At 38.3% G+C, this 26,892-nt stretch overlaps 1 protein-coding gene across 1 annotated transcript; it reads left to right on the plus strand.

The window, feature by feature from the left end:
- The first annotated feature begins 533 nt into the window (after positions 1-533).
- On the plus strand, positions 534-26,758 carry CCDC40 (coiled-coil domain 40 molecular ruler complex subunit). The gene is made up of 18 exons (XM_063296532.1): positions 534-778; positions 2,421-2,630; positions 3,876-4,060; positions 5,071-5,154; positions 5,237-5,456; positions 5,977-6,134; positions 7,684-7,806; positions 8,665-8,786; positions 9,584-9,827; positions 10,266-10,448; positions 13,243-13,488; positions 15,843-16,056; positions 16,959-17,128; positions 18,882-18,973; positions 20,087-20,207; positions 21,635-21,823; positions 23,445-23,603; positions 26,289-26,758. The coding sequence occupies exons 1-18, from the start codon at positions 619-621 to the stop codon at positions 26,553-26,555; spliced, it is 3,147 nt and encodes a 1,048-aa protein (XP_063152602.1). The 5' UTR covers positions 534-618; the 3' UTR covers positions 26,556-26,758.
- Positions 26,759-26,892: the final 134 nt, after the last annotated feature.

A 26,892-nucleotide genomic window follows, 5' to 3' on the forward strand; every position in this document is an offset into this window, starting at 1 on the left:
TATAGATCCCAAAGGCTTCAATCTAGCCATGTTATAAACACCATTAGGACTCTGAAGGGTCCTTAGCTCTTCCTTAGTAGCATATTGAGTGCCATCCTGCCTGAGGGGCCCATCATCCAGCATTACATTGTCAGCTTTCTTGGAAAAATCCATCCATGCAGTTTTCTTGGAAAAATACAGGAGTGGTTTACCATTGCCTTTTTCCATTTAGTAGTTTCATACTACTTGCCCCTAAAGTGATAATCCACCTCCAGCATCTTCCTATATTTCTGCTGCCCAATATAGGTGCTTGCTTGCTTTAGCTAGGCAGCTGGAATAACTTTCACTCCTTGGGTTACTGTGCTGGGAATATATACTCTTGGCCTTCACTTCCAGCCTTCTTCACTCTTCCCTCCCAGGAACATTGCTCTGCCACAGTGAGGCAGCATAACAGGACTTGAGGGGGATCCCACTTTTAGATGAAGGAAAATAAGATCATGCTACAAGTCAACAGAACAAAATACAAAAATAACTTTTAATTTGTTGTAGCCAGAAGACAAAACTGCAACAGAGGAAGGAGCAGCTGGTACTCCCTTGATAACCACAGAAGAAGCAGGAGGAGTTGCTCCTACAGTGGCTATGGAAGAAGGGGCAAGCAGTGGCATGGAGGCCACAGAGGAAGGAGAGGAAAGTGCTTCCATGACAACCAAGGAGAAAGCAGTAAAAGATGCGCCCGTGGTGACCCCAGAAGAAATGTCAGATGGTGCTCCCACGATGTCCATGGAAGAAGGAGCAAAGGGTGCTCCCATGGTGACCATAGAAGGAATGATAGGAGGTGCTCCTATGCTGTCCATGGAAAAGGGGGCAGAGGGTGCCCCTTCAGCAGCCGTGGAGGAGAAACTCTTAGAACAAATGCATATGCCGAGTTTGACAACGGTAAGCATTTCTGAGCACAGAGGACCATCTCATCCAGATGAACAATACTCCTTGTGAAATGTAGGGATTTAATACTTCCATCTATATATTGGCCTGGTTTGATTGTTCCAGTCTTCTCAAAGCAGCTATGCTAGAGCAGGCAATGAGAAAGCCTAAGGTTTCACTAGGTTCAGAGTGTAACATTACTGTAGGTCAGAAAACCTGCCTGAAACAACAGAAAAGAGATCTTGGTCTCAGCTTAACCAAGGAAGCCAATAAAATGCAAATACACATTAAAAGAAATAATGTTTAAAGCTATTTAGATGACCCAAATATATAGACTGTCAAAATACATATTAATAATCCAGACACAGTAGCCAACTTCAGTGAGTTGATAATAAAGGTGCACAGCTTGAGATCCCAGAGCCATACAGGGTGTAGCAAAAGTCAGGCCCCATAGGCCAATCACAATATGCTTTATTAATTTTTCTTCCCAGAAAAAATGTTACTACATTTAGGAATGTTCAAAAGTCATGCATTAAATGAGTAAGGAAGTATTTAGAAGAAAATGGAAACCAATTTGGTGTAATTTATATAATAAATTGTCAATGAGGTCTGACTTTTCCTACTGTATTGACCCCATCAACCTACAAAGCAGCCCCCATAGATCTCTAAAGTTTGTTACCAAATTGTATGATATCATATGACAGAAGAGGGAAATTATTAAATATAAGTGAAGGATAATCATAAAAACATTTTTAAAAATTTTAATAAATGTGATGGAATCCATTTTAGTTTTTGTCCTGGCCCACTTTGCTTATTGGGAGCCTTTGGTCAAGACAAAATAGTTGTACAGCTCTTCTGTAGAGTACATAATATTAAAATTATATTCCAAAAAGGGACCAATCTTTTTTTTAATTATACAAACAATAAAGAAAAAGATACACATATTAAATTCATCTTTCTGCCTTATAGCAATATGAACAAACCACATAACCTGAATTAATGGTTAATAGTATAAACGGTGTACACAACATATGCAGTGACAATTGTCTGTGTATATCATAAACAAAGGACATTTCTCAAGGAAATTTGTCAATGCCTCTTTGTAGGAGGGTACGATACTGGCAGCCTTGAAAGAAATGCTGGTCTGACCCTTGCTCAAGAGGCTTGTCTTGGGTCTGCTTATTTTGGACAGCTCTTTTCCTATATCTTAATGGGTTGTTTTTTTGGTTCAGTGGGTGTAGTTGAGATACTGTAAGCTATTGCTTTTGTAAATCACTTAAAATTAGTTAACTGAAGCAGCTTATAAATTTGTTAATTACATAATTTTTTTTTGTGAGCTGCCCAGAAGCATTTGAAAGTAGATGGCATACAAATGTGTAAAATAAAATAAAATAAAAAGTGCATCAGAAGCCTTCTATTGTCCACATTAATTACATTTTCTAAACAACTCCCCCAGGACTTCAGGAAATCATAAGTAACCATTCTTATTTGCTATGACAGATTCAAGTAGAATTGTATAGCATCAATTCTTCTTAGCACAAACACTCTTTTTGGCAGTTCTCTTCTGGTAACAGTTTTTTTCTCTCTTTTGGAAAAGCGTGGTGGTGTTTCTGTAGAGAAAAGTATGGAGGGTATTCCTTCCAGTGACATAACAACCTCTTCACCATCTTCTGGAGTCAGCAGTGTAAAATCTGAATCTCCAGTGCATGTGGACCACCATGTAATGTCAGGTTAGCCACTTTTTTTTTTTGTTAGAATGACTTTCCATAGTACTAATGTATTTTTAGATCTAACTGAATCCTTGCCATTGAGGCACAGTTCAAAAATCCTTACTCCTGCTTATTCCTGCTTGATAGGAATACTAAGTCAAACTCTCCATTGTTAGTTTGCTTTATTTTATTGTTATTAAAATATGGTGTCTGGCATTTGAAAGTGTTTTGAGAATTCTGATAATTTGGAAAGTAAGTACAGAGATTAATAGCAATTATATTTTTATCTAACTATATACTGAATATACAGAAGGTCAGGAATTTAACTAGGAATTTTGTGTAACCGAAACTGAGTATTTTATGCATTGGTACTAATTTATGTGAGGGTGTACAGTATTTATAGTACTTATACTCAGCTACATAAAGCAGTATACATCAAGTTTGAAAAATAACAATCAATAATCAACATAATATAATAAAAATAAGATAGCTGAAATAAATGGATAAGAAAACAGGAATTCAGAACAAAATGCAATTAAAATGGAACATGGGAAACATCTTTAGTCATGTATAATCCAGAAGAATCATTAGAAAAGAATAGATTGTTTGATATAGGTAGGCTTTGCTTTGTTTGTTTGTTGAATTCAGTTTACTTCTTTCTGTTTATCTACTGTGCTTAAAGTGAATTATGGCAATTATAAAAATAAATAGAAACATTTTGTATAGCACTTGAAAACCCAACAACTAAAAAAGTAAAGTCTCACTAAATGTCATTATGTATTACAATGAAATTATATATCCATTAGTCAGTTGACATTTAGTTAATGCCTAACAATTTAATACAAAATCAGCATCAAATAACTAGCTAAATAAAAAAAAAAACTCTACACAAAATAAAAGTACTCCTAGTTTTGCCATCCTGTATTCCAAGAAGCTGTAGCAGTTCAGTCTAATTGCTGTTTAGGATCATGAGATGGGAGCTTGGATCGCAACAGCTTTCCATTTCTTTCTTCTAAAATGTGTGATTAAAAAGAGAAGCATAGAAAAATGGACTTTTGTCCTGAGAGTGGCACATAAATTATATCTATTTTCAGTTGCCCTGTGTTAATGGCCTTCTTTGATTATGTTTTATATTCCCTGTAATATCGTAATTATTACATAAACTTGTAATATTTGAAATAAAACACTTTTGGAGAATTTTCATTTGTAAACTAAAGTACTTGCATTTCCTATCTCTGATACCATCCCTCTTTTCTCCAAATATAGATGTCACTCAATCAGCCATTTTCCCTACCTATCTTGACTCTGCTGTTCAGGAGATGTCTCTTGAAGTCAGTCGGGTTGGCCCCATAGAAGAGTATGATGCGGATGTTATGGCACGTTTTGCTGGGCAGGAATCGGGTATCGAGGCAGAGGAAGAAATCCAGCTGGTTGTGTTAGATCCAAATCACGTAAGAAGAACTCTAAAGTTTAAGTCTACTATGCTGCTAGCAGCTACAGATTGAAAAGCAAACAGCATATACATTTATTTAAGGTAAATTTAATATAGAGAGTAGTGCTATCGCTACCCTCCCAAGGGGGCAGGGGTGGAATTATAGGGCTTCATGCTCATGGTGTGACACCATTGACTATCAGTGAGGTATGACATGGTCTTTGGTGGCAGACCACATAATTTCCTTCATCTAGACCAGTGTTTCTCAATCTCAGCAACTTTAAGATGTGTTTAAGCAACTTAAGATGCTGGCTGGGGAATTCTGGGAGTTGAAGTCCACACAGCTTAAAGTTGCTGCCCTAGACCAAGGTAGGCTGCAGGAATACTTGCTGACAGCTTCTACTGCCACATCGTATTCTTACCATCTTTCCTAGACTAAACGACTAGTCATCGTTGCTACAGAGGCCACCGTATTTTTACAACACGCATTTGTTTTACTCTACTGAAGTTATCATTTATACATTTTGCAATTCGTTGTAAAAATACGATGGCCTCTGTACCCATGGAGACCATGACTTAATAGTTTCTGTTTTACCAGATATCTTTGCTTCTTCCTCTGCAGCTTGCTATTGTGACCTCTCCTTCCTGCTACTTTGACCATTGTATATTGCAAAGAAAATTACCCTAAAAGCACATTAGATCTCCTTTGTTTCTTTCAGTTTTGCAAGCAACATTTTTAGCTTGGGCAGTTCTTTACTGTAATGTAAATATTATCAGTTTGTTATAGGTGCAATTTGAAGATGGGGAGGCTGGTTGTTCAGTATGATCCTGAACTATTCGGGCTAGTTTTTATTTCATCATGCAAGCAAACTATTGCCACGCATGAGACTGAGACCGAGAAAGTGTCCAGAAGAAAAAAAGTTGTTAAAGCTAATTGCATTTGAGTCAGATTTTTTTTAATTTGGTCAGATTCCCCCCCCCCCGCCCCCCTTGGGTAATATATTAATACGGTCTTCCTTGTTTCTCTAGCCCTTAATGAAAAGATTCCAGTCTGCTTTGAAGACCTATCTCAGCAAACAGAAAGGAAAGCTTACTGATGAACTACACGAGTTGGTACAATATCTTTGCTTGGAACTTATTTCTGCTCGTAGCTTGGCCTCTTTGCTGGCTCACTTCCTCTTTCTCATGACTGCAGGCGGTGGCCATAAAGGATGGGAAAGTGCGGAGGGAGGAACTTGGTGTGCTCCTGTACGGCGTTCAGCAGCAGTTGGCCCGGCTCCAGATGGAGCTGGAGAAGAACCACAATTGCCATGCTCAGATCGCCATGGCCCGGCGGCAGCTAGAGGAGGAGTTGCATGACCTGAGGGGCCTCTATAAGAAGACATTCCAGGGCAGTCAGGACGAACGCAAAAGAGGTGACCAATTCCACCGTTGCAAAGTTGTCTAATTATACATTAGATAGTGCTTAATAAGCTTTAGCTCAATAATTTAGGGATTGACGAATGCTGTGTTGTGAAATGGGAGCATGCTCTGAATATATAAAATTCCTAATCCGTGGTGTCAGTCTCAAAGCAAACCCGAATTTGATCGCATTTATTTGGTATCACAAGCAGCATACTTATAATTAAAAAGTTAGCTGTACACATCTTGTAAGAGGAAATTGCTTCATCTGGGATGCAAAACTTTTTATATGTTTGGAGATTATACAATATTTTGTTTTTGTTATGTACATTATATGCACTTGAATCTATATTTCAGTCTTTTATATATTTTTTACTTCGAAGCTGAAAGCTAGGAGTGATGTCCTTTTACTATACAAAAAGCTATCCAGTCTCCATGGCATGCTGTTTTCCTTAATTCTTTCATCGTTAGATGTGGCTTGATACAAGCTGCAAAAGTGTGTGTGTGTGTGTAATTTCTTACTGGTTTCTTTAGTTTCATCGGTTCAAATGGAGATAGAAAATCTGTCCCTGCGCCTTTTCTACATGCAGAACATGGACCAAGATGTTCGTGATGATATTGCTGTAATGAAGAGAACTGTAAAAAAGGCTGAAGTGGAACGGATGTGTGCAGAAGTGGAAAAGCAAAAACAGGTGTTTAACCGTAGTCCAGTTTTAGAATTCTCTCTTCTTTCTGTGCACCTCACCTTTTGCTCCCTTTGACCGGGTCAGGTTTATCTCCTGTTGGCCACTGCTCATGTCCATTTGCTTTCCTGCTCCCTGTTCTTAAGGTTGGCTTTGCTTATCGTTACTGCTCCATAGAAATCAACCTCAGGACTGATTTCTTTGGTGAGCTTTATTGACCCGTTCAAGTTTTGTGACATTCAGGTTTTGTGCTATCATTACTGAACTGGCATCTACTGCGAGCCATGAGAACGTCAGAATATTGACATATGCATCATGACATCATTGTACAAATGATGTCATTGTGGAAATGACATCCCTGTGCAATGATGTAATTTGTATCAGTTGCATTATAATGACTCACACAAGTATGTTTGTACAATAATGGCATGATGCACATGCTGTCATTTGCCCCCCTTGTACCCCTGCGTAAATCTTAGCTGCAATGATTGCACTTTAATTGTAGTCTTTGTAGTGTGATTACTGAGAGTTATTGCATCTACTATTTTTTTATATAACATAGAAGAACAGGAAAAACCTCTAGTGCTGTAAGTATTTCTTCAGTCATAATTAACCTGTATAAGGTGCAGACGGAATTACTAGAATTCAGAGGTGGTAGAATAAATACTATTGTTTCACGCTGCAGGTGTATCCCCTGCAAAAAAGTACAGCATGTTACACTAAGGGGGGCATTTTAAATGTAAGTTGCTGTGGAAGAGCAGTTGCATTCAGAATTATCACATTGATATCCTGCTCTCCAATGCATCTGTCTTTTGAAGTGATAAAAGCCATACCAATAAGGCTCTACTTCATTTCATGTATTAGCAGATCTACAGTATGTGCTTTATGCCTCCCATGCTGTTAAACAGAAATTAATAAATTTCATAGTTTTAATTATCTACATACTGCTTGTAATTGGCCTGTGTATTTTACTGACCTTATTTTACCTATTTTTAGAGCAATCATATGAAACAGGAAAAACTCCTGTTTTACAGAGGAATTAAAGCTGGGAGAGTGTGACTTTCTAAGCAGCTAAGAGAATGTGTATATTCAGTTCACTTTTGAACCTAATATTTTTCTCCATCTATTAGTTCACATGGAATTATAAAATCTACTTAGTGCCAAAGTAGATGTAAAGTGTGATACCAATTATTATGACCTTTATTGCTTATTTTGACATGATTTTTACTAATGATCTAAGGTTGTGAGTCTCTCTAAGCTGACCCTCCATTGGCCCCTGGCCAATGTGTTAGGACCTCAGTTCACAGACAGCAAATAATTGAGTATGAGACGGAAAAAGCCTTTTGTCTGTAAAGTTCACTTCATTAAAATGAATGCTGAGCAAAAGAACTATAGACAGAAAGTCCACGGAGACCATGATAGTTATCCAAATACACTGAAGTCCATAGTGAATATATAGAGCATGAATGCAGCTGCTTCTCTTATCCTGCACATTAACTAGACTAAGTGCACAGGAAGTGAGCTCACACCATTATCATTGGATGGTCTCATTTCCTAGGACCTTCATGTAGACCGTTTAACAAGGAGAGTTAATGAACTAGAGGAACAGATTGCTCTTTATGAAGCCCAGTACATGGCACAGGGAGAAGATACCAGGATCACACGGCAAGAAGTGGGAGAGGTAAGAAGTAATCTCATTTCTTCACATGGCTAGAGTTTTTTTAATGAAATGGCCAATTCCCACCCACCTTCTTATAAAGAATATGCAAATATCACATTTATAAACTTAACTATCCTATTCTGAAATTTAAACAATAGTAGGATTTGCTTTAACCTTGTATGCACTAAGATCCTTTGTTTCTGAGAGAAACATAGCTGTATCAGTCTAGTCCTATGTTCATTTACCTGGGAGTAAGTCCTATTGACCCCAGGAGAGATTACAGTAATATTGAATAGGATTGCCCTGTTAATCCCTGAGTGAGGTAGAGACCCCCATTTTAGCAACTGTCCAAATGAGACATGAAGTGGTATCTATTTGTCGAACTATATATACTGTATAGTATATTTTAAAAATATACTGCATTCATAATCTGTCTTTCCATTAAAAGTTGAAAGTATGTGTACATGCACTGCCATGGTAGTTCAGAATCCTCTGGGGCAAACTACATCTTCTTGTGCATATAAGGAGCCCTGATGGATGGGTGTTTGGGAATCTGTGGATTGATTAGTAGAGAGACAGGACAGAGGTGCTAAATCCTCCCCATCATGTGATTGCCCCCAGCCTCCTACCTGTAGCAGCAGCCAGCACAGTACAGGATAATAGGCATTTCTGATTCCTCCAATTTTTAGATATAAATTTGTGCTTATTGCTGATTTGGTTTAATTTCATCTTATCTAAGATATAAAAATGCAAAGAATGAGAATTTACAATTCTGGCATTGAGCTATATAGAAAAAGAAGAGACAGAGGTCAGCAGAAAGAGAATTTGATTGCATTTTCCCATACAGCACTATAGTGTTTCATTGCACTGTCTTTGCAGGCAAGTATAGAGATACAAGCTATTAACTTGGAGAAAAAGCAGCTCTTGCACCAATGGACTGTCAGTTTGACTGGGATGAAGCGCCGTGATGAGGCATATGCTGCCATGCAAGAAGCATTAAGGTAGTTACAATAAGCAGCTTCTTCTGGAAGTTACCTTCCAGAGAGAAAAAACACTTAAGCAAAGCCATTTTTGCTATTGAGCTGGAATCTGCAGATGGAGATCACCATTGTTTTAAAAAGCACTTAGAATATTCTCAGGACAGCTGCAGAGGCACAGCTGCTGGCTGTCTCTTTTCCTCAGTTGGAGAAAAGTAAGCGGGAAAAGCAAATAAGCAGATCAGAGGCATTGCTGGGAACAAAGCACAGTATGAGAAAAAAGATGTTCCTTCAAACTCTATTAATCAAACGTATGGCTTTATTTAGTAAATTAACTGCCCTGTCTTTTCTTTTAGGATGTCTGTTATTTGGGTGCCTAACCATTATTATATCCTTTAAATGAATTCATGTTGTATACTTCTTGAAAGTATGAACCTGCGCTGACAGAACTGTTCTCTTCATGCAGTTTCCTTCTAAGATGTGCTACTGGTGAGGGACTGATTCCCACGTAGCAAACAATTTTCATAGTTCTACCAAAAAGCCCTGTATGGATGTGTCTATGAAGTCATCAGAGTTTGATGTGTAGATTTTATTTGTACTTATTATATTACAAGTCAAAGAAGGAATAATGCCTCTGCGTGCCTGACTTCAAAGAAGCAGTGGCCTAGGAAGGTCATTACTAACAGTATGAAAGGCAGGTTGCTCCTGGTGTTGAGTGAGCCACTGTGGTCCTTCCAATTACTTCCAAAATAATTTATTTGAAAGCAGAGACATTTATTGTAATTATCTTGCCCCAAATTATTCTTTTTCTGCTCCTGCAGAGATTCTAGGCATAAGCTCAAGTCTTTAGAGGTTGAAATTGAAGTCTATAAGAAGTCTATCATCAAGGAGGAAGAGAGGAATGAATTGTTGGCTTCTATCCTGAACCGTTCAGAGAATGATGCCAACACAAGCAGAAAGCTGATAGCACAGAGCTTGTCTAAACAAGATGCCATGAAAGTGGAATTTGGCACCTACACCCGTACCCTTCAGGAGACAGAGCAGGCCCTCAATAGAGCCAATGGGGTGAGATTTTAAGATCAAAGTTTGCTACTTGTTTACTTATAGTATTTGATTGGACAACCAGGACTAAAATGTTTTGAAAGATCTTTGAGAGAAACATCATTGCTGAAAATTAAGCTGCCAGTTTCCTGTCATTTTAAACAGGAAGTGCATGAAAATTTTAACATAAGCTTCCAAATAGGCTCAATGTATTTTCATAAAAATCCCTAAAAATAGAGACAGAAAGAGAGAAAGCTGAGATTCAGACCCTTAACATTTGTATGGTATGTTTCTGGTCACTTTATATAATTACTTCTCCTACTGTAGCCCATAGCCACCCATAATAATTAAGCGTGGTCTCTGGCTACCAAATACGGCTCATCCCTACCCTAATAATTCATCTTCCCCTCTGCTCTGTTTACAGTCATGTGATTTCTAAAAGCTCCCTATTTCCCATACCAGGATCGAGCAGCTCGCATGAACGAATTGGTAGTTCTTCGTAGAGACATAGAGAAAGGATCACAAACCAAGCAGGATTTGGAAAACGAGATCATGGCCAAGTTGCAAGATCAGATGATATCAAATAAAGCAGCAAAATATTTTTTACAACTAGGAGCTAAACTTCAGAATACACTGCTGACTTTGGTATGTATGGCCCCTCCATTTTTGGGACTGACAGTAACCAGGTTTGTATTAAAGTGTGTGAAGTTCTCTTTTCCCTCTCTCTTTCTCTCTATGTTCATAATTCATAATATTTTGAGACTGAAGTATGGTTCTACCTACTGCCAAATGAAGATAAAGATATATTCTTAACATAATACTTCCTGCTTTGCTACTGGAAGCCCTGTTAAATCAATTTTTAAAAATTATCCTGTTCATTCTAGTTTTACATTTAATCTCTGATAGATTTCAATCTCAACAACACAGAGCTTCAGCTGACACATTAAAACAAAGTTTGATTAGCCTCAAGACATCATCTTTTTTCACCAAAAGAAAAATGTACAAGGTGGAAAAGTGTCTTTAGTGGAAGTTGCAATGACTACAATGATGGTAGATTAAGATCCTATTTTCGTATTGTGCGCAAATACAGATTTATTCATTATACAGTGAAAAGTATTTGTATTTGCATTTACCTATAAGTAATGATATATTTAGCAGGAATTCCCCTTTTAGCTGGTTTTCAAAGAAAGTTAGGTTTAGTAGAATAGAAAATGACTGATGCAAAGAAAATATTGCCAGAATAACATTTTTGCCTACATGAATTATTTGCCTGATTGAATTATTGTCTTCTTGAACATACAGATGAAGATGCTTAGACATGGGCTCCATAAGAATTGCTTCTTAAGACTCTCCGACTAATAAAGAATTATAGGTAGTCCTCATTTACTAACTGCAATTGGGACTGGCAACTCCATTGCTAAGCAGCGCAGTCATTAAGTGAAACATCACGTGACCACGCTGACTTACGATGTCCTTTCTGGCTTCAGTTACTAAGCAAATCACCACAGGTCATTAAGTGCAATGTCACATGACCCCAACTTGCAACTTCTTGCCAGCTTCCCCATTGACTTTGCTTGTCAGAAGCCAGCTGTGAAGGTTGCAAATGGTGATTATGTGACTGTGGGATGCTGCGACTGTTGTAAATGCGCACTGGTTGCCAAGTGCCCAAATCACAATCACATGACTGTGGGGATGCTGCAGTGGCCACAACTTCAAGGACTGGTCCTAAGTCTCCTTTTTCAGCACCATTATAACTTTGAACGGTCTCTGAACGAGTGGTCGTAAGTGAGGACAGCCTGTATTGATAAAAAAAATAGTTTTACATTTGGGGATTGAGACACCTGTGTTAGAAACTCTATGATCTGAGGCTAGAACCAAGCTCTAACATTTTCTGGGCTTGTGTGACCTCAGGGCCCTTTTCCAACTTAGACAGGAACAAGTATATACAACTTCTGCAAGTAATATAAGATTCCGGATTGACCAGTTCTGATATACAGTAAATATCAAGACCCTGATCTTTCTGATTCACAGAATACTATCTTCTGTAGGTAAAACTTCTAGAAACAGTGTGAACCTCACCACTAGCACCAATACTGGATATAATCAATAAATGAAACATCCCTTTCTGAGTTCATCAAGCTGGTCTCTGAGCTAGTGGCTGAGTCCCCAATGCTTATAATTCTTGGGGATTTCAACCCCACTGAGTGGGAACTGACTCAGGATTTCATGGCAGCCATAACAACCATGGGCTTGACCCTGCTAATATCTAGCCCAACCCATACAGTTGGTTATATGCTTGATCTAGTTTTCAATTTGGAGCAGTTGATTTATCATTTGTATATGGGGTCATTTCTTTGTCATGGACAGTCCTTTGTCACACTTTGTTCACCCTGAAGCTTGCTCCATAACCAACCTTTGAAGGGAGGGAAGACAAACTACTGTAATTTGGTCTGTCCGTGGCATTTTATGGATTCTATCAGTTTCCAACTGGTGCTTGGGGAGTTTTTGAATGACCAGGCAATCAGCTTTGCCACTCCTCTTACCAAGCTCTGAAAAAGGGAATTGGCGAGGGCATTGGATAAAATCACACCTGGGTATCCTCTGCCTGTGTGCAGATCTAACCATGTACCCTGTGGTTCATAGAGGAACTCTGGAAGACAAAGTGGCAGAAGACACACCAGAAGAGTGAACGTGACCAGACAGGGGTATGAGTCCAGGTTTGGGCCCACATTATGGCAATAAGATAGTGAAGCGTATTACTTCTCCACCCTTATTGCATCTGCAGAGTGCCATCCATAACCCTTGTTTAAGGTAACCCAGACCTTTTTGTGGGATGTAGGTTGAAAAGATCCTCCCCAAGGCCACTGTGACTTATTTGTGAGACACTTTGAAGATAAAATTGATCAGATTCGCTCCGAGTTGGTCTCATAATTTACATAATAGTGTCTTGCAATATCATCTGGGAATTTTTTGAGTCTGTGGAGTTTGAGGAAGTGGATAGCATCCGCTATAATATGAGCTCAGCCACTTCCAAGTTCAACTCCAGGCCCTCCTGGCTTTCTTGAGCTACAGGTGAACCAAATTTAGCAACACAGAGTTATTTACATTAATGTTATTACATTATTATTTATCATTGGCGCTTAAATAACAATTGTTAAAATGTATCCAGTGAAACAAATGTGTATGTTGGAAAGAGGAAGAGGGTGTTGTTTATATCACACTATTCTAGCTTTGTGTTCTCCCCCCACCCACCCCCACCTTTTGAGTTGTTCTTGCCATGATCTGGGAATTTTTTGTTCAAACCACAGTCTAGAGTAATACTGTGACTACAGCCAGGCCTTCCATTGGTAATGGATACTTGTTAGCAGTGCTGAAATACTTGCTTAGCTATCCTTAAAGAAATGTCTTCTTCTGATCTCCCTTTTCTTGTTATCCCTAGGATGTACAACTTACCAGACTTGAAAATGAAACAGCTCAAACCTCATTGGATATAACAAATACAAATAATAAGCTGAACATGCTTCAGAAGAATCTTTTGGAACTGGACAAGGAACTGGATGACCTAAACACCGAGATCAGTCATAGCGAGACTGAGATTGCTAAACGTAATCTCCTGATTGGACGTAAACAGGGAGCCATCAACTTGTACAACAAGAAATTGGAAATGATCATTTCTCAGCTTGGGGTATGTTCCTTATGATCATTTGAAATCTGAGCCCACTGGCTCAAAGCCTCGTTGGAATCTGCCATTTTATTTGTGGCATTGAAACTTGAGAATGTAGGCTCCCATTCAAATTTATTGGCTTTTAACTATGTCAGGCTTTTAACTATGTTGTCCTGAATCACAAACCTGTTTTGCTTTTGTTTTGTTTTGTTAAATAGTGGGGAAGTTTAAAAGTGGTTTGGTGATTTAGTGGGAGCTCCTGAAGAGAAAACGATCTTATAAAGAAATCCTAGTGCATCCATAAACATACTGTCCCTTCATCTTTTATATTCCGGAGAGGTATCTCTACATCAGAAGTAACCTAACTGTACCCCTACCTTAATGCAGATAAACACATTGCTCACAATTTGATATTTTATCAGTCCCAACTGCTGGTTAGAAGATGCAAATGTTCTAGCTTCCAAGACTCACTCAGAAAACAATCAAACATCTGAGGTTACATTAAGCAACAAGTGAGAAAGTTAGTTTAGCTTAGGAAATACCATAATTTTAGATCCATAGCATTCATCTGCTAAACTAAGCTGTAGTGTACGAATACTCATGACACAACCATTTTTTCCCCATGGTGCCACAGTAAGTCAGATGCAGAGAGTTATGCTATAAGAGGTCAAGGGCTTGTGTTTGTCGTAAGTATTTTTAACTTCTTAAAAGTTGGACTCCATAAGATGAGCTACATTCAAGAAGTTTTTAAGATTCATACTTGGTTTATCATGGGAGTAACAGGCTGCTGATTGGGAAACAAGTCCAGAAGCAAACACAATTCATAGAGCTAACTCTATTGCTCTTGGGATATGAAACTTTAAAAATGTATAGACATTCAGTGTTGTTATTTATATCTGTTTTTTCTCTGGGAGCTCAAGGCAATATATATGGTTTGCTCTCTCATTATCTTCACAAAAATTCTGTTGAGCTTAAAGACAGTGTCTAGCCCATATCATCCAGTATATTCATGAATTAGTAAGGATTTTTAAAGGTATCCCTCATTTAGTCTTACACTCTAACCATCGCACATTAACATTTCTTTATGTTGGCATTTATTCTACCTAGCCGCTAAGCATGTTCTTTTATTTGAAGAATCTTAATCATAAAATAAAGACAATGAGAAATTCAAAAATACATAAGTGGCCTCAGTTATTTAAGTACATGATCTGAATCACCTTTTTCATATATTCATATATAATAATAATAATTTAAACTTGTATGCTGCCCAACTCACAACATGTATTTCTATGCTTTAATAATCTAGAATGAGTAACGTGCATATAGTATTATGGATGGATAACAAATTGCAGATAATAATGTGGATGAAACAGTGTTGAGATACAGATAGTGGTTTGTTCTCTGTGTTTAAGTGGCATTCAGGACATACAGCAACCTGATTTTAAAAATATATAAGTGAAATAGTGGAGCACCTCATAAACATACTTTCCTTATTATTCCTTCCAATCCAATGGAATGTTGGAAATAAATTATATGACAGGGGTTGGGAATCTGTCTTTCCATCACCAGGATAACTTTCCAAAAACTAAACAGAGCTGAGAACTGGACCAAATGTTGCCAGCAAAAGAAAGAAGTTGGAAATGGAATGCATTCAGCTTGGGGCTATGGAGAACAACATTCTAGGAAAAAAAAATCCCCCAGTGAATCCCTATGGGAGAGACAGCTGGGCAGCAACTTAAAATGCTCCTGACTACTTCATTCTAAGCCCCCTCCCTCCTCTTCCCAGTCATGTGACTCAGAGCACAGCTATTATTAGGGGCCGGAAAGAATTTTGGAAGGCAAAAGACTCTGCAGGCTTTCCCTTCCCTGCTTTGTTTTTAATTCTTCTAGGTTCTTGGATAAATGTACATCCAATACACACAGGGCACCTTTCTATTTTTAGGAAGGATTCCCCATGCTACGGCAAAGTACTTTATATTAAATTTTAAAAAAAGATGTTCACAGGTGGAACTTTGGGAATTGTTAATTGCCTTTTAACTGTCATAGAGATGGGGGTCAAATAAGGTCTGTGGTATTAGATACATCCCCATTCCTTCTACATTCCTGGTAATTTCAGACCTCCTGTCATATTTTTTGCCTCCAATTAATTGATATTCAACATCAAACTATTATTAAAATCATCACTGGCATGAGTAAACTAAATATGCCAGAGGTATTTGGAATGAATCATGTTTGTATTAAACAAACATAAAGTTTATTTACTCTCAGGTTACAGAAGAAGATGCCAGACATATATAAGTCACCAAAGCATGTTTTTCAAACTGTACTGAATGCAAGTAACTAAATCTAAATCATTTCTATACTTCTGATTCAAGGGACAAGAATTGGGGCCTTTGGAAATTGAAATTAAAAAACTCACCAAACTAATAGATGAAGCGGAGTTGGAGGTAGTGAAGCTCCAAAGACACTGGATGAGGCAGCAGAGGGAGTTAGTGAAGCTTACTCAAGAAGGAGAAGAGCAGCTGGCTTCCTTAGATATGCTAAAGAAAGAGATCACAATCAAGGAGCAAAAGAAGCTACGCATTGAGAGTAAGTGAAATCTGAAATCCTCTTGAAATCTGATTGGATGATTAGGTAATTACATTGCTTGGATGATTTTGCAGTCTGTTTGAAATTGCTTATGCTAAACAAGAAGTATAATTGAATCAGTGACTGCTAAATAAGAACTTTATTATGAAAAGTGACCTGCCAGTGTCTTAGTGATAAAATCTACCAAAGATCTTTGGAAGCATCTGAAGGGATTTCAGTAGACTGTAACGATGATAATTGTATGCTTCTCTATAAAGGTCATGTATGATGAATTAAATACTGGGTATATATAGATCTCCTTAAGCAATCTTTTGTTAAACTTTCAGATAAATGTTGCTGCATCAGATTGTATATATGATCTCCCACTATTTGCTGAATCCCTGAAGCCACATTTCACAGCAAAGTAATGCATCTGAACTTTCTAAGTGTAGAAGTTTAGTTTTCTATTTACCAAATTGTTGGCTACAAACATTAATGTAACTGCTTAATGACATTTAGCCAAAAAATATATTTTGCTGGTCACAGTAAACAAGGGGTTCATTGGTTATTTTGAACAAGGGATATAAGAGTACTTCACTCATAGAGAGGAAGTATCTTTCCAATGCAGTTGTTAAAATGATTTGATGAGCAAATCAATCTATTTAAATGCCATCTTATTTTCACATATATCCAGTCCAATTTTTGTCCAATTCTTAATCTGTAACTTTAAAAAGTAGATTTATTTTTGTATAGTATGCAGGTTTTTAGTATACAGACTGAATCCACCCCCCTTCCTGCTGATAGCATAGGCTTCCCCATATATATTGCACATTTTATTCCCACCCTTTCATCTCCCATGTTATTTGCACCATTTTACATCTTAACTGTTAGAACATTGTTACTTGTTCATCCTGTCCTTTCAGATGATATTCAGCAGGAGAAAAATGAACTGAAGGACATTGAACGACACATGAAGAATATGTCTAATGATCTGGTGAAGCTACATTTATTGATCAATAAGAATAGTGAGAATTCTAATGAGTTGCAGCAAGGAAACACCATCATGGAAAATGAATTTGTGCGCTCCCTCAAGGTATTCCTTGTCCTAGATCAGGGTTTTACCCTGTTATTCAGTATTGCTAAAGCTACAAAAAAGAGGAGGTTTTGATAACTAGCTGTCATGAGTATAGATGGTGAGCAGGAGGAGGCCCTTATCCAGGGGGGAAAACGCATGCATAGTTTAGAGACTTTGAGCTGTCATTCAAAGAAACCCAGAACAGACCCGCCTTGAGTTTGGGGGTTTATCTGTCTGGGTTTTCCCACGCTACTTCAGTTGGGTAGGATTTTCTGTCCACAATAGCAGTTAATAAAACACTAGAGACTTTCTCCTCGTCTCAGCGTGGTCCTTGCTTAGTCAGGACACTAGCCTGCAATCTCTTTATGGAGAGGGAAGCAGTGAGAACAATTGTTAACTGGAGAGATTATGTAATATAGACCATCAGTCTAGGTCATTCACTTTCTTGAGAAAGATGTAAGAAGGACTTACTAGAAAAAAAAAAATTAACTTATTTCTCAATAACCTGGACTGGTTTTCTGATGACATCAAATCATCAGTTCAGTGGAAACAAGTATAAGGAGAAGCATATTGAATCAAAACAGCCAAACTTCACAAAGCTACTGTTAGGCTTCTTTTGACAGGCTAGATTAGAAATGTCAGGAATAGACTTCCAAGAACACTGGCTGTGATAAATAGATTTATGTAAAGAACCTAATGAAGCCATTATAAAAGAATCTTAGTGACTGCTAATTATCAAAGGTGAGCTCTAGTTACAGTGAAATCAATACTGAAATTCTTATTCCTCTTACTCCGCCCATGTGGTATAACAGTCTGGAAAGCACTCTCCATTGGGGACAGTTTGCACCTGTCCCTTGTTTCCACAACTGTCTAGTTTGGTTTTAGGCTGTTTTCTTGTGATCTTCTGATAACTGGCTTTCACAGCTAACCTGGAGGATGATGGGAGGGGGGCAGGAGCTGGCAATGATTGATCAGGAAAAGGATTTTGGAGATGTAGCAGATAGTTCTAGGAAAATGGAAATAAATAAATAAATAAAGAATAAAGAAAGTTTATGTGGAGAATCATTTAAAATGGGATTAAAAATAAGATTGCCCACATATAAATCTACAGTGTGGCGCCATGCATTAAATTCTGTGCATGCTGTCAGTTCCTGCACCACAAATAAGATTTGGTAAAATTGAAAAAGGTAAAACAAAGGCAATCAAATGATTAGGGGACTCAAATGACTCACTTTCAAGGAAAAACTAAGAAAAGTACTGGAAGACAGAACCATGCAAAGGATGGAAATACGGAGAGAGAAGGGAAGCTGTTCTCCCTGTCTTACCGACTTACATCTTGTTGTCATGCAGTGAAGCTATATGCAACGAGATTCAAGACCAATAAAAGGAAATGCTTCTTTACACTATTAGATGTAGTCATGGCTACCAATTTAAATGTTTTCTAAAAAAGAATTTAGCAAATTCAGAGATAGAGCTAAGTTGAATTGGCTGTATCTTACCTCCTGAATCAAAAGCAACACAGCTTCAATCATATTAGCAAAGAGAAATACTAAAAAAATGGTTATTTCAATCCTGCCTGCCTGTAGGCTTCTTGGAAGCATCTGATTGGCCATTGTGCAACACAGAGGCTTGAACTAGGTGGGCCTTTGGCAGATGCAGCAGGGCTTTTCATATGTTCTTTCGCTAACCCAGTATGACAATTATCCTTGTTCTGGATCATTTGTTTATTCCAAGTAAATAAAAGGTACAATGCACATATTCCTGGCTGTAGATATCAGAGAGAGAATCAATTGAGATGCAAGAGAAACTGGACCGACTCCATGAGGAAAAAGAGAGGCTCCTCAACAGTCTAGTTGAGGCAGAGTGAGTTCTGATTTATAATATCATGTCTGAACACTTAAATAGTGCAGCTGGCAAATATTCATGATTTTTTTGAGAGTCCATTTTCTAGGTTGGGGCATCAACATATCAATTAGAGCACAGACACATGGAATGTAAATTAGGTTTCCTTCTTGTTGCAGTTTGAGAGATAAGCAGAGAGCAGCCTCTGCACCCAGATAACTGTCATCCATTATCACAACACAGGTGTGTGGTGGAGAAAATAAATGTAGCAACTAAAATGGGGGCTGCACCCTTTTCCTCTCTGTCTTTTAGATGCAACCAGAGTCAAACCCAGCTCCTCCTTGCCTCCAGACAAAGCCCATGCAATCCCATCTAAACCAAAAACTAGAAGCCTCCCTCACCCACTCACAGTGCAGCCCAAGGGCAGCCCTAATAGGGAATTGCAACAAGAAACCCCAACCTCAATCCTTAATCAGCCTGATCATCACAAGATTCCGTCTCCTTAAAAATGGCCTTCCCCAGCCCTGCTGCCCTCCTGAAAGGGCCATTTTGCCTGACAATAGAAATAACCCCAGGTATATGGTCAAGGACCTGCTTTGCTTCCCTTAGAGTTGCCAGCAAATCAGATGCCTAGGATTTCCTGCCTTGTAGCCCTCAGCTCTATAAAAACCTTTGCTTTTCCATTGTTTGGGGTCTCTCTTTCTTGTAAAGCAGGCACCTATGATTGTTGCAATAAACATGGTTCCTTCTCATTGTTGTGTTCTGTACTTCTGAATTTTCCACAAGGTGAATGCCTTTCTAGATTACATTTTAATGCCATAATTTTTTATTGTTTACTTGGTTTTTGTGTGGAATCTACAGATGAATATATTTTCATGACATAATGTTGGGAAAATACAATCCTTTCTAGCAACAAATTCCTGGCATTCTTTGCTCATAAAAGCTGGTAGTAATTTTGATTGTGGGGTTGTTGTTGTTTTTTTTGATAGAATATGATTTGCATGAGTGTCTTGAGGTACAATTTGATAGTGACGTCAGTTATGATAAATGACACTCCTCCTGTTCCCATACACTATTATCTGCTAGGGGTTCTGCTAGCTTCTTTCTTTTTTTTTCTCTCTTCTGGTATTTCAGATGTCAGATGATGCAATGGGAGAAGAAGATACAAATGGCCAAAGAGATGCGTGCTGCAGTGGACTCAGAAACTGGGCGGGGTGAGATCAGAGCCATGAAGTCAGAGATTCACAGGATGCAGGTGAGATAGGAAGTGCCGGGTAGACAAATCTGCTGGTTATCCAGATTGGCAAAAGCACCACTGATTTCAATCAAACTAGTCTAAGGTATTGTATTAGAAATACGTTTAATCCAAACAATCTGTGATTTGTACCTATCCAATCTGCTGTTCTTCCTTTCTTGATGTACTTAAATGTTCTTATATGTTGGAGAGAAGTTTGCATATAATAAACAAGTGGGCCTGGGGAATATTTTTGGCAGATTTAGTTCCAAAATTTGTAATAAGAATAGAGGTATTTTAGATATGATAAAAGGTAGAGCCCCTCGACTCAAACTCAACTTTTAGTGACTTCATGGACATATCCACCTAGATTTATCGTCAACCAATGCAGAAGTGTTTTGCCACTGTCTTTTTCCAGAATGTTTTTTCTACATGCCAATTTAGTCTACAACTCTCATTTTCTGGTGATCTCCCATCCTAGTATATTCTAGAGGTGACGGACTCGTCCCTGGGGGAGCTGGGGGTGTTGACGACCGACAGGAAGCTCTGGCGTGGGCTGGTCCATGAAGTCACAAAGAGTCGGAAGCGACTAAATGAATAAACAACAACAACCCATCCTAGTACTCACCAGACCCAATCCTGCTTAGTTTATAAGCCCAGACAGGATGATTAGTTTCTGCTACTCACTGAGACATCTTTTAATACAGAATGTTACATGGTAGAGATTTCTAAATTCCAGTAAGCGTTGTAGACTATACAGTCCAAATCCTGCTAGTTGTAGGGGATCCAGGCTGCAGTATCCTTGAAGGGCAACTGCCCAGATTCTGCCTGAAAATCTTTAGTAGGTAAGAGTCCATTACCTTGTAAGTAATTCATTCTTTTGTTGAACAGCATCCTCTGTCAGCTGCTCTCAGCTTACCTTTATTAGTATCAGCCAAGATTGACTAGGTGCTGCCACCTGCTGTGAAGATGAACTAGAATATAAAATGTAAATTAATCTATGTTCAGATATATTAAGTGACTATAATTCTGACTTTGATTTAATATTGCAGAAAACAATAGTCATGCTGATCCAGACAATAGATAATATTGCAATAGCAGAGGCACTAAGAACTGCTGAGAAACTCAGCAGGTCAGCTATTTATCAGAAATGTGGATTATCATTTCAGAGCTGTAGTTTACTAGGCCCTATTACATGGTATTTTGCAGCCATCAGCAAGGTGTTTCAAGTATTCTGTGAGGTATGTTGAGTTCACTAACAGCTCCAAAGATTTGTAGATTCTGCTGATCAGTGTGGTACTCTAGTTTTCAGATTTTCTGAACCATGTTATGCAAAGCTTTGGGCTATAGTTATGTGTCCATGGCTACAAGGATGTAGAAAAGTAACATCTGACTCATGTGTGATATCCAAGTATATTCAGTTGGTTTGCTTCCTTTCTGCAATATAGGTAAGGTACCAACAGCTGATGAAGCAGCAGGAGAAGTTAATGAGAGAGATGGAGGCAGCGGTTTCCCGCAGGGAAACAATTGTGATTCGTGCTGAGGGCCAGAGCAAAACGAATAAGCAAGTGCTGACAAAGGGTGATTACCACTACAAGAAGTTGGAGCTAAAAAAAAAGATCAAAGAGAGTCAGAAGGTCAGCAAGTAAAAATTGATATTCTTATTATCATTTTTGCTTTAGAGATCATTGTGGAAATCCACAAACACACACACACACCAAGACTGTGTCTGAACAACTTGTTTTTTTGTAGAACATTTCCTGAAATAGTTTCCTGAAGAGCTGAGTAGGTAACTTTTTCTGTTCTCTCTTGAAAATTAATGCTCTACTTCTAGCTTTCTAATATGGAAGTTAGCAGAAGTTCCTAATTCATGGCCAATATCATGGCCTACTGTATCTCTAGTGGGGCAGCTTGTGCCATCCTGGACATAAGGATTGGTTTCTGCTTATCTAAGTATCAAGATCCCATAAAAACTACAAATGCCAGTCTTTTACTGCTGTAAGTCAAAACAGTAACAAGGAATCTTCTAAAGCCAAAAGAGTCTTTGGTGAGCAGGAACAGCCAATTTCCTTAGGACTGCAGCAACGGCTTGAATAACTTGGATGCATAAATTCATCCTAGTCAGATGCAGTGAACGGGAAGAAAGCCCATCTCTAGAGTGTCAGATATGAAAGGAAAATTTAAACTTAGTCAACTAAATTTAACTTATCAATCTAGATAGTCAACAAAGACCAACAGCATCTGCAGGAGGCAAAATTTGCAAGATGGCAGATGCAACATTGCAGTGCAAGCCCTGCCTCTTTTGTATGTGTGTGACACACATAGAAAAAAGACCCAGCTTGCATCAAGAAATTGCACCCACCATCTTGCAGATTTTGACAAACACACCCTGAAGACACTGCTAGCAGGGACCATCTGTGCTTAGAAATGTTAAACTGTGAGCAATAAATCAGGAGTGAAAAGGTTTCCCACTCTCAAATAATCTTTTAGAAAAAGGAGGGGAAACTCCTTTTTGTCTTTGTTCTGCCTTTTTTTCTTTCATGGGAGCTGCTGACTCCAGGATGGTCAGGGGAACAGCAAATTTCCAGGAATTGAGACTGGAGATCCAGGAAATTAAGTTTGGAAATTAAGGAGCTAAATACAGATTAGAATTTTGGATTTTGTTTTATGGAAAATGATTTGCATTGTACTGCCTTTATTATACCTTGCTCTGTCTTGTTCTGTCAAATGCCCTCTTGCCAGTACTGCTGGGGCCTGTTTTTGAAATCCCTCCAGAGGCAGGGCATTGCTTACAATCCGGGCGGCGGGGCTGTCACATCTAGGCTCAAAGAAGCAAGAATTACTCAGACTTCTATAGGGTCTTTTTAATGTCATGATGCTGAAAACTGTGATATATTTTCCAACCCTCATTTGATTGATGATACATTTCTGCCCAGCCTCAAAACAGAGCTGGATGGAAACAGGCACTATTGAACCATTCCTGAGGAAGTACACCATGAGCTTACTGCAGGGAACATGGATTCATAACTGCTATCCAGTTGTATACTAAGTAGAAAATAAATATTCCTGTTGACCACGTATTTGCATTTTCTTACATCATGAACATAACTGGGGTTTGGGGGGGGAAATCACTTGTTAAGGATATTATAGTGTATGAAGCTGCACTGAGAAATTATGCAGTTCTCTCACAGGACCATCTGGCAAGTGATTGGTCCTGAGAAAGAGGATTGATTTTTCCCCCTTCTTATATTCCCCTAGAATGCTGAGGAATGCAGCAAAACCATAATTCAGCTTGAAGAATCACAGCAGAACCTCAACACAGCATTTGTGGATAAGCAGAGAATGCTTTCTGCTTTGAATTTTGAAACAGAAGAACTTGACCAAAAAATCGATCAGTTGCAAGCAAAGAAACGGCAGGTAACAAGAGCAGTCATCGACGCAGTGCATGTTCCATCTCTCTTTGTGACTAATTTGTATGGCAGTAACCTTTTATACCCAACGTTGGGGTTGTTGCTGTATGCTGGGAAAAATATACCCATTCTTAGATGAACTCCTAACAACAGAAGTCTCGGGTAATGACTGAAATATCCTGCTCCGTTTTAATAGTCTCATCTTGTTTAGACATGCAACACCAGTGTTGCAATATTTGGATAACCACTAGATAGTATTAAAAAGACACAGACAACTAATATTGCTGCCATCTCATGATCTAGCCCTACAGTATGTATGTGAACAGGTTATTTGGAGAAGGGGGATGTCCTGCCTACTTCTTGGACCATTGTTCATCTTAGCTTTCTTAGCTTGTTGAAGCTGCCATAGGGAGATTTGCCAGTTGTATAGGAAAGTAAATGCTTCTTCTAAGACAGTTTTTGCTCCATTTCATAGAAGAGGTGGTTCTAAGACTATTATAGAAAAAGCCATCATCAGAACCCACTATCCTAGATAATTATCATCCTATCTTCAATATGCTGAAGGAGGTTTGTTTGGATGAAATGAGAATGTGAATCTTTTCCATTCTGGATCCAGACTGACATTTGGGGCTACACAGCTTTAATGGCCTTTGTGGATAGCCTATATCAGCAACTAGTTTCCAGACTTCACCTGAGATCCTGTTGCATGCCCCTGACAGGTCAGGAAGAATGTGGAATTAAGGTTTCTTTGTTTTTTAATCACACGTTGATTATACATGGAGATACTAGGTATAAGGAACCAGTGACACTCCAGAACAGTGTTTCTCAAACATTTGACCCAGGAGGAACCTTTGAAATATTTTTCAGGCCTCAGGGAACCCCTACACATTCAGGCTCAAATACAGGCCAGAAGTTACAAAATTATCATATTTGTTTCATGGGTAGACCTTATATATGCACTAACAGCATTCTTAAACTAAAAATAAAGAATGAAACTTACCTCTCTAATGTGAAGTTGCCCGAATTTGAAATAATTTTTTTAATAAATCATGATCTCCCAGGGAACCCCTAGTGACCTCTCATGGAACCCTAGGGCTCCACAGAACCCTGGTTGAGAAACCCTGCTCCAGAAGATATTGAACTTTAGCATCTTTTTCAATTGACTATCCTGCTTGAAGTTTCTGGGAATTGTAGTTCAACAACTTCTGGAATGCTGTGAGTTCTCCTTCCTGGATTATCTACTACATGTCTAAGTTTGAGGCAGACAGTAAATGGTGAAGACACTTCTCTTCTGTGAAGTGTTGATAGTTTTTAATACGCAGTTGAGAGCTGATTTTAGAGATATGGTTGTGCTATTTTTACTCCTAGTTATTTTTTCATACTTATTTTATTCACTGCCTTTAGGGCATTATGATGAAAATCAGAATTTAATTATTAGAATAAATAACAGGAATTAATTTAGATCAGCAAGGCTTTGTGCTTCTCTTCATACTGTCAATTTTAAATCGGCTTCACTCACAAATGAAACTGTTCCTAGGAAAGCATCAAAGGAGATAAGATCTTGTTAATTCCATGATCCATTTCCACTTAAGTTTATTGTAACATTCATTCATTCATTCAGGCATTCATTTATTTGGCTGCCCAACTCCAAATGATTCTGGGCAGCTTCACAAAGTTAAAAGAACAACAATTACATAAAAATAACAACATCCATAAAACAACCTGAAGGAACAGAACAATTTACGCAGAAGTGAAACAAGAAGCCTAACCTATTTACATTTCTTCCATTATCTGTTTTTGATAAAGCACTGGTATCAGGCAGACTGCTACCCCAAGTACAAGATGCAGATGGGGTCAGGATCATAATCCTCTTCCTATGTTTTTCCTACATGTCTGAATTAGACTTAGACTTGCAAACCATATGAGGCCAAATACAATTTGACATTTTTCATCAGTTGGATTGTAAATCATGGAATTGGCCCTTAGTAGCATGCATCTCCATATTACTGTTCTTCCATCACATTTCCTTATTTCATGTTTTTGTTTGTTTCATTCTAAAGGTTTCTTTTTTTCAGTTAAGTTACATTTATTTCTGTGGTTCATATGTGTCAGAGCAAAATCTTGTTTCCAATATTCATCTGACCACTTTTACCTTTTGGAGGCACAAAATGAATATAGACATGCTGAGCTTCCCTTGTCGTTAGTGCCCTGTAACCCCAGAACATCAGTACAGCGCTAGAGGTGAATCTTCGCTATGGCAGAAAACACAGCTAAACTTTTTATTTCTTTACCATTTAGCAACATATATACCATATATTTTGGTAATTCTTATTCTTGCAACAAGTTGTGGAATAGGTTGCTTAATTGACCGCAACTTCTCTGAGCTATCTCAGTGGGCTATGTGTCTGAACGGACAGGGATTAAAATCAATTATGGTAATCTACTGGTCCATACAAATCTGCAAGTGTTTAATTTTATTTTTGGATTTCACTGGCAGTTCTCACAATGTAATTTTTTTTTCTGGGACCCTGTCTAGTAAAAAAAAAAAGTTTAGCCTTGTATGAATATCAGACCAACTAGATTTTTACTCATCTGTTGCTTCAGTCTGAAGATGCAGCAGACAGGATTATTCTTTGTTGCCTTGCCTGCAACCTTTTGTTTCTAATAACGAATTCAATGTTGCTTTTCTAAGAACCTTTCAGATATTGTGTCCAATCAGACACGCGTGAAGCACTTGCAGGCCGTGAAGGAAGGGAAGTACAACCTAATATGTCGTTCTGAGATAATGGCCCGTGTTGAACATCATAAAGTGGAGGAGAGACTGCATACCATTAGCACCATTCTCCATCAGGTTGAGCAGGAGCATCCTCATTATCACAAGACGTTGAACAGGGTTGCCCAAGTAATAGCTCAGAAACTGGAAGAACTAACTGCACAGAATCAGTCTGAAGAAAAATAGCGCTGAACGTTTTCAAAATATAGATGTGAGAATAACTGGAATATTATTTCCTGACAGTAGGTCAGTGGATAGTAAACAGGAAAGAGAAATATGGGGATGGACAGGATAGCTGTGGGCTTAAAAAGAAGTGAGTCAGTTTTATATGCAAATTTTGCTTTTTCCATTGTACTATTCTTGTGTCCTAAATAAAATTATCAGTTGGATTCCTTGTTTTCTGGCTTAGCTTAACAAAGATGAAAGGCTCTCTGTTAATCCAGGAATTCAGGTAACTTTCAATTCTTATTTGCTGGAAGGAATGTTGAAATTATTTTCCATAGGTTAAAAAATCCTTCTGAAG

This window comes from Candoia aspera, chromosome 2 (assembly GCF_035149785.1).
Source record: "Candoia aspera isolate rCanAsp1 chromosome 2, rCanAsp1.hap2, whole genome shotgun sequence".
Lineage (NCBI taxonomy): Eukaryota > Metazoa > Chordata > Lepidosauria > Squamata > Boidae > Candoia > Candoia aspera.

Bases quoted from the DNA above. Each gene is read 5' to 3' on its own strand.
- CCDC40 (XM_063296532.1), top strand. From the start codon at position 619: ATGGAAGAAGGGGCAAGCAGTGGCATGGAGGCCACAGAGGAAGGAGAG. The intron at 5,155-5,236 runs GTACAATATCTT...TCATGACTGCAG, and splicing joins CTGATGAACTACACGAGTTG to GCGGTGGCCATAAAGGATGG. The intron at 23,604-26,288 runs GTAACAAGAGCA...TGCTTTTCTAAG, and splicing joins TGCAAGCAAAGAAACGGCAG to AACCTTTCAGATATTGTGTC.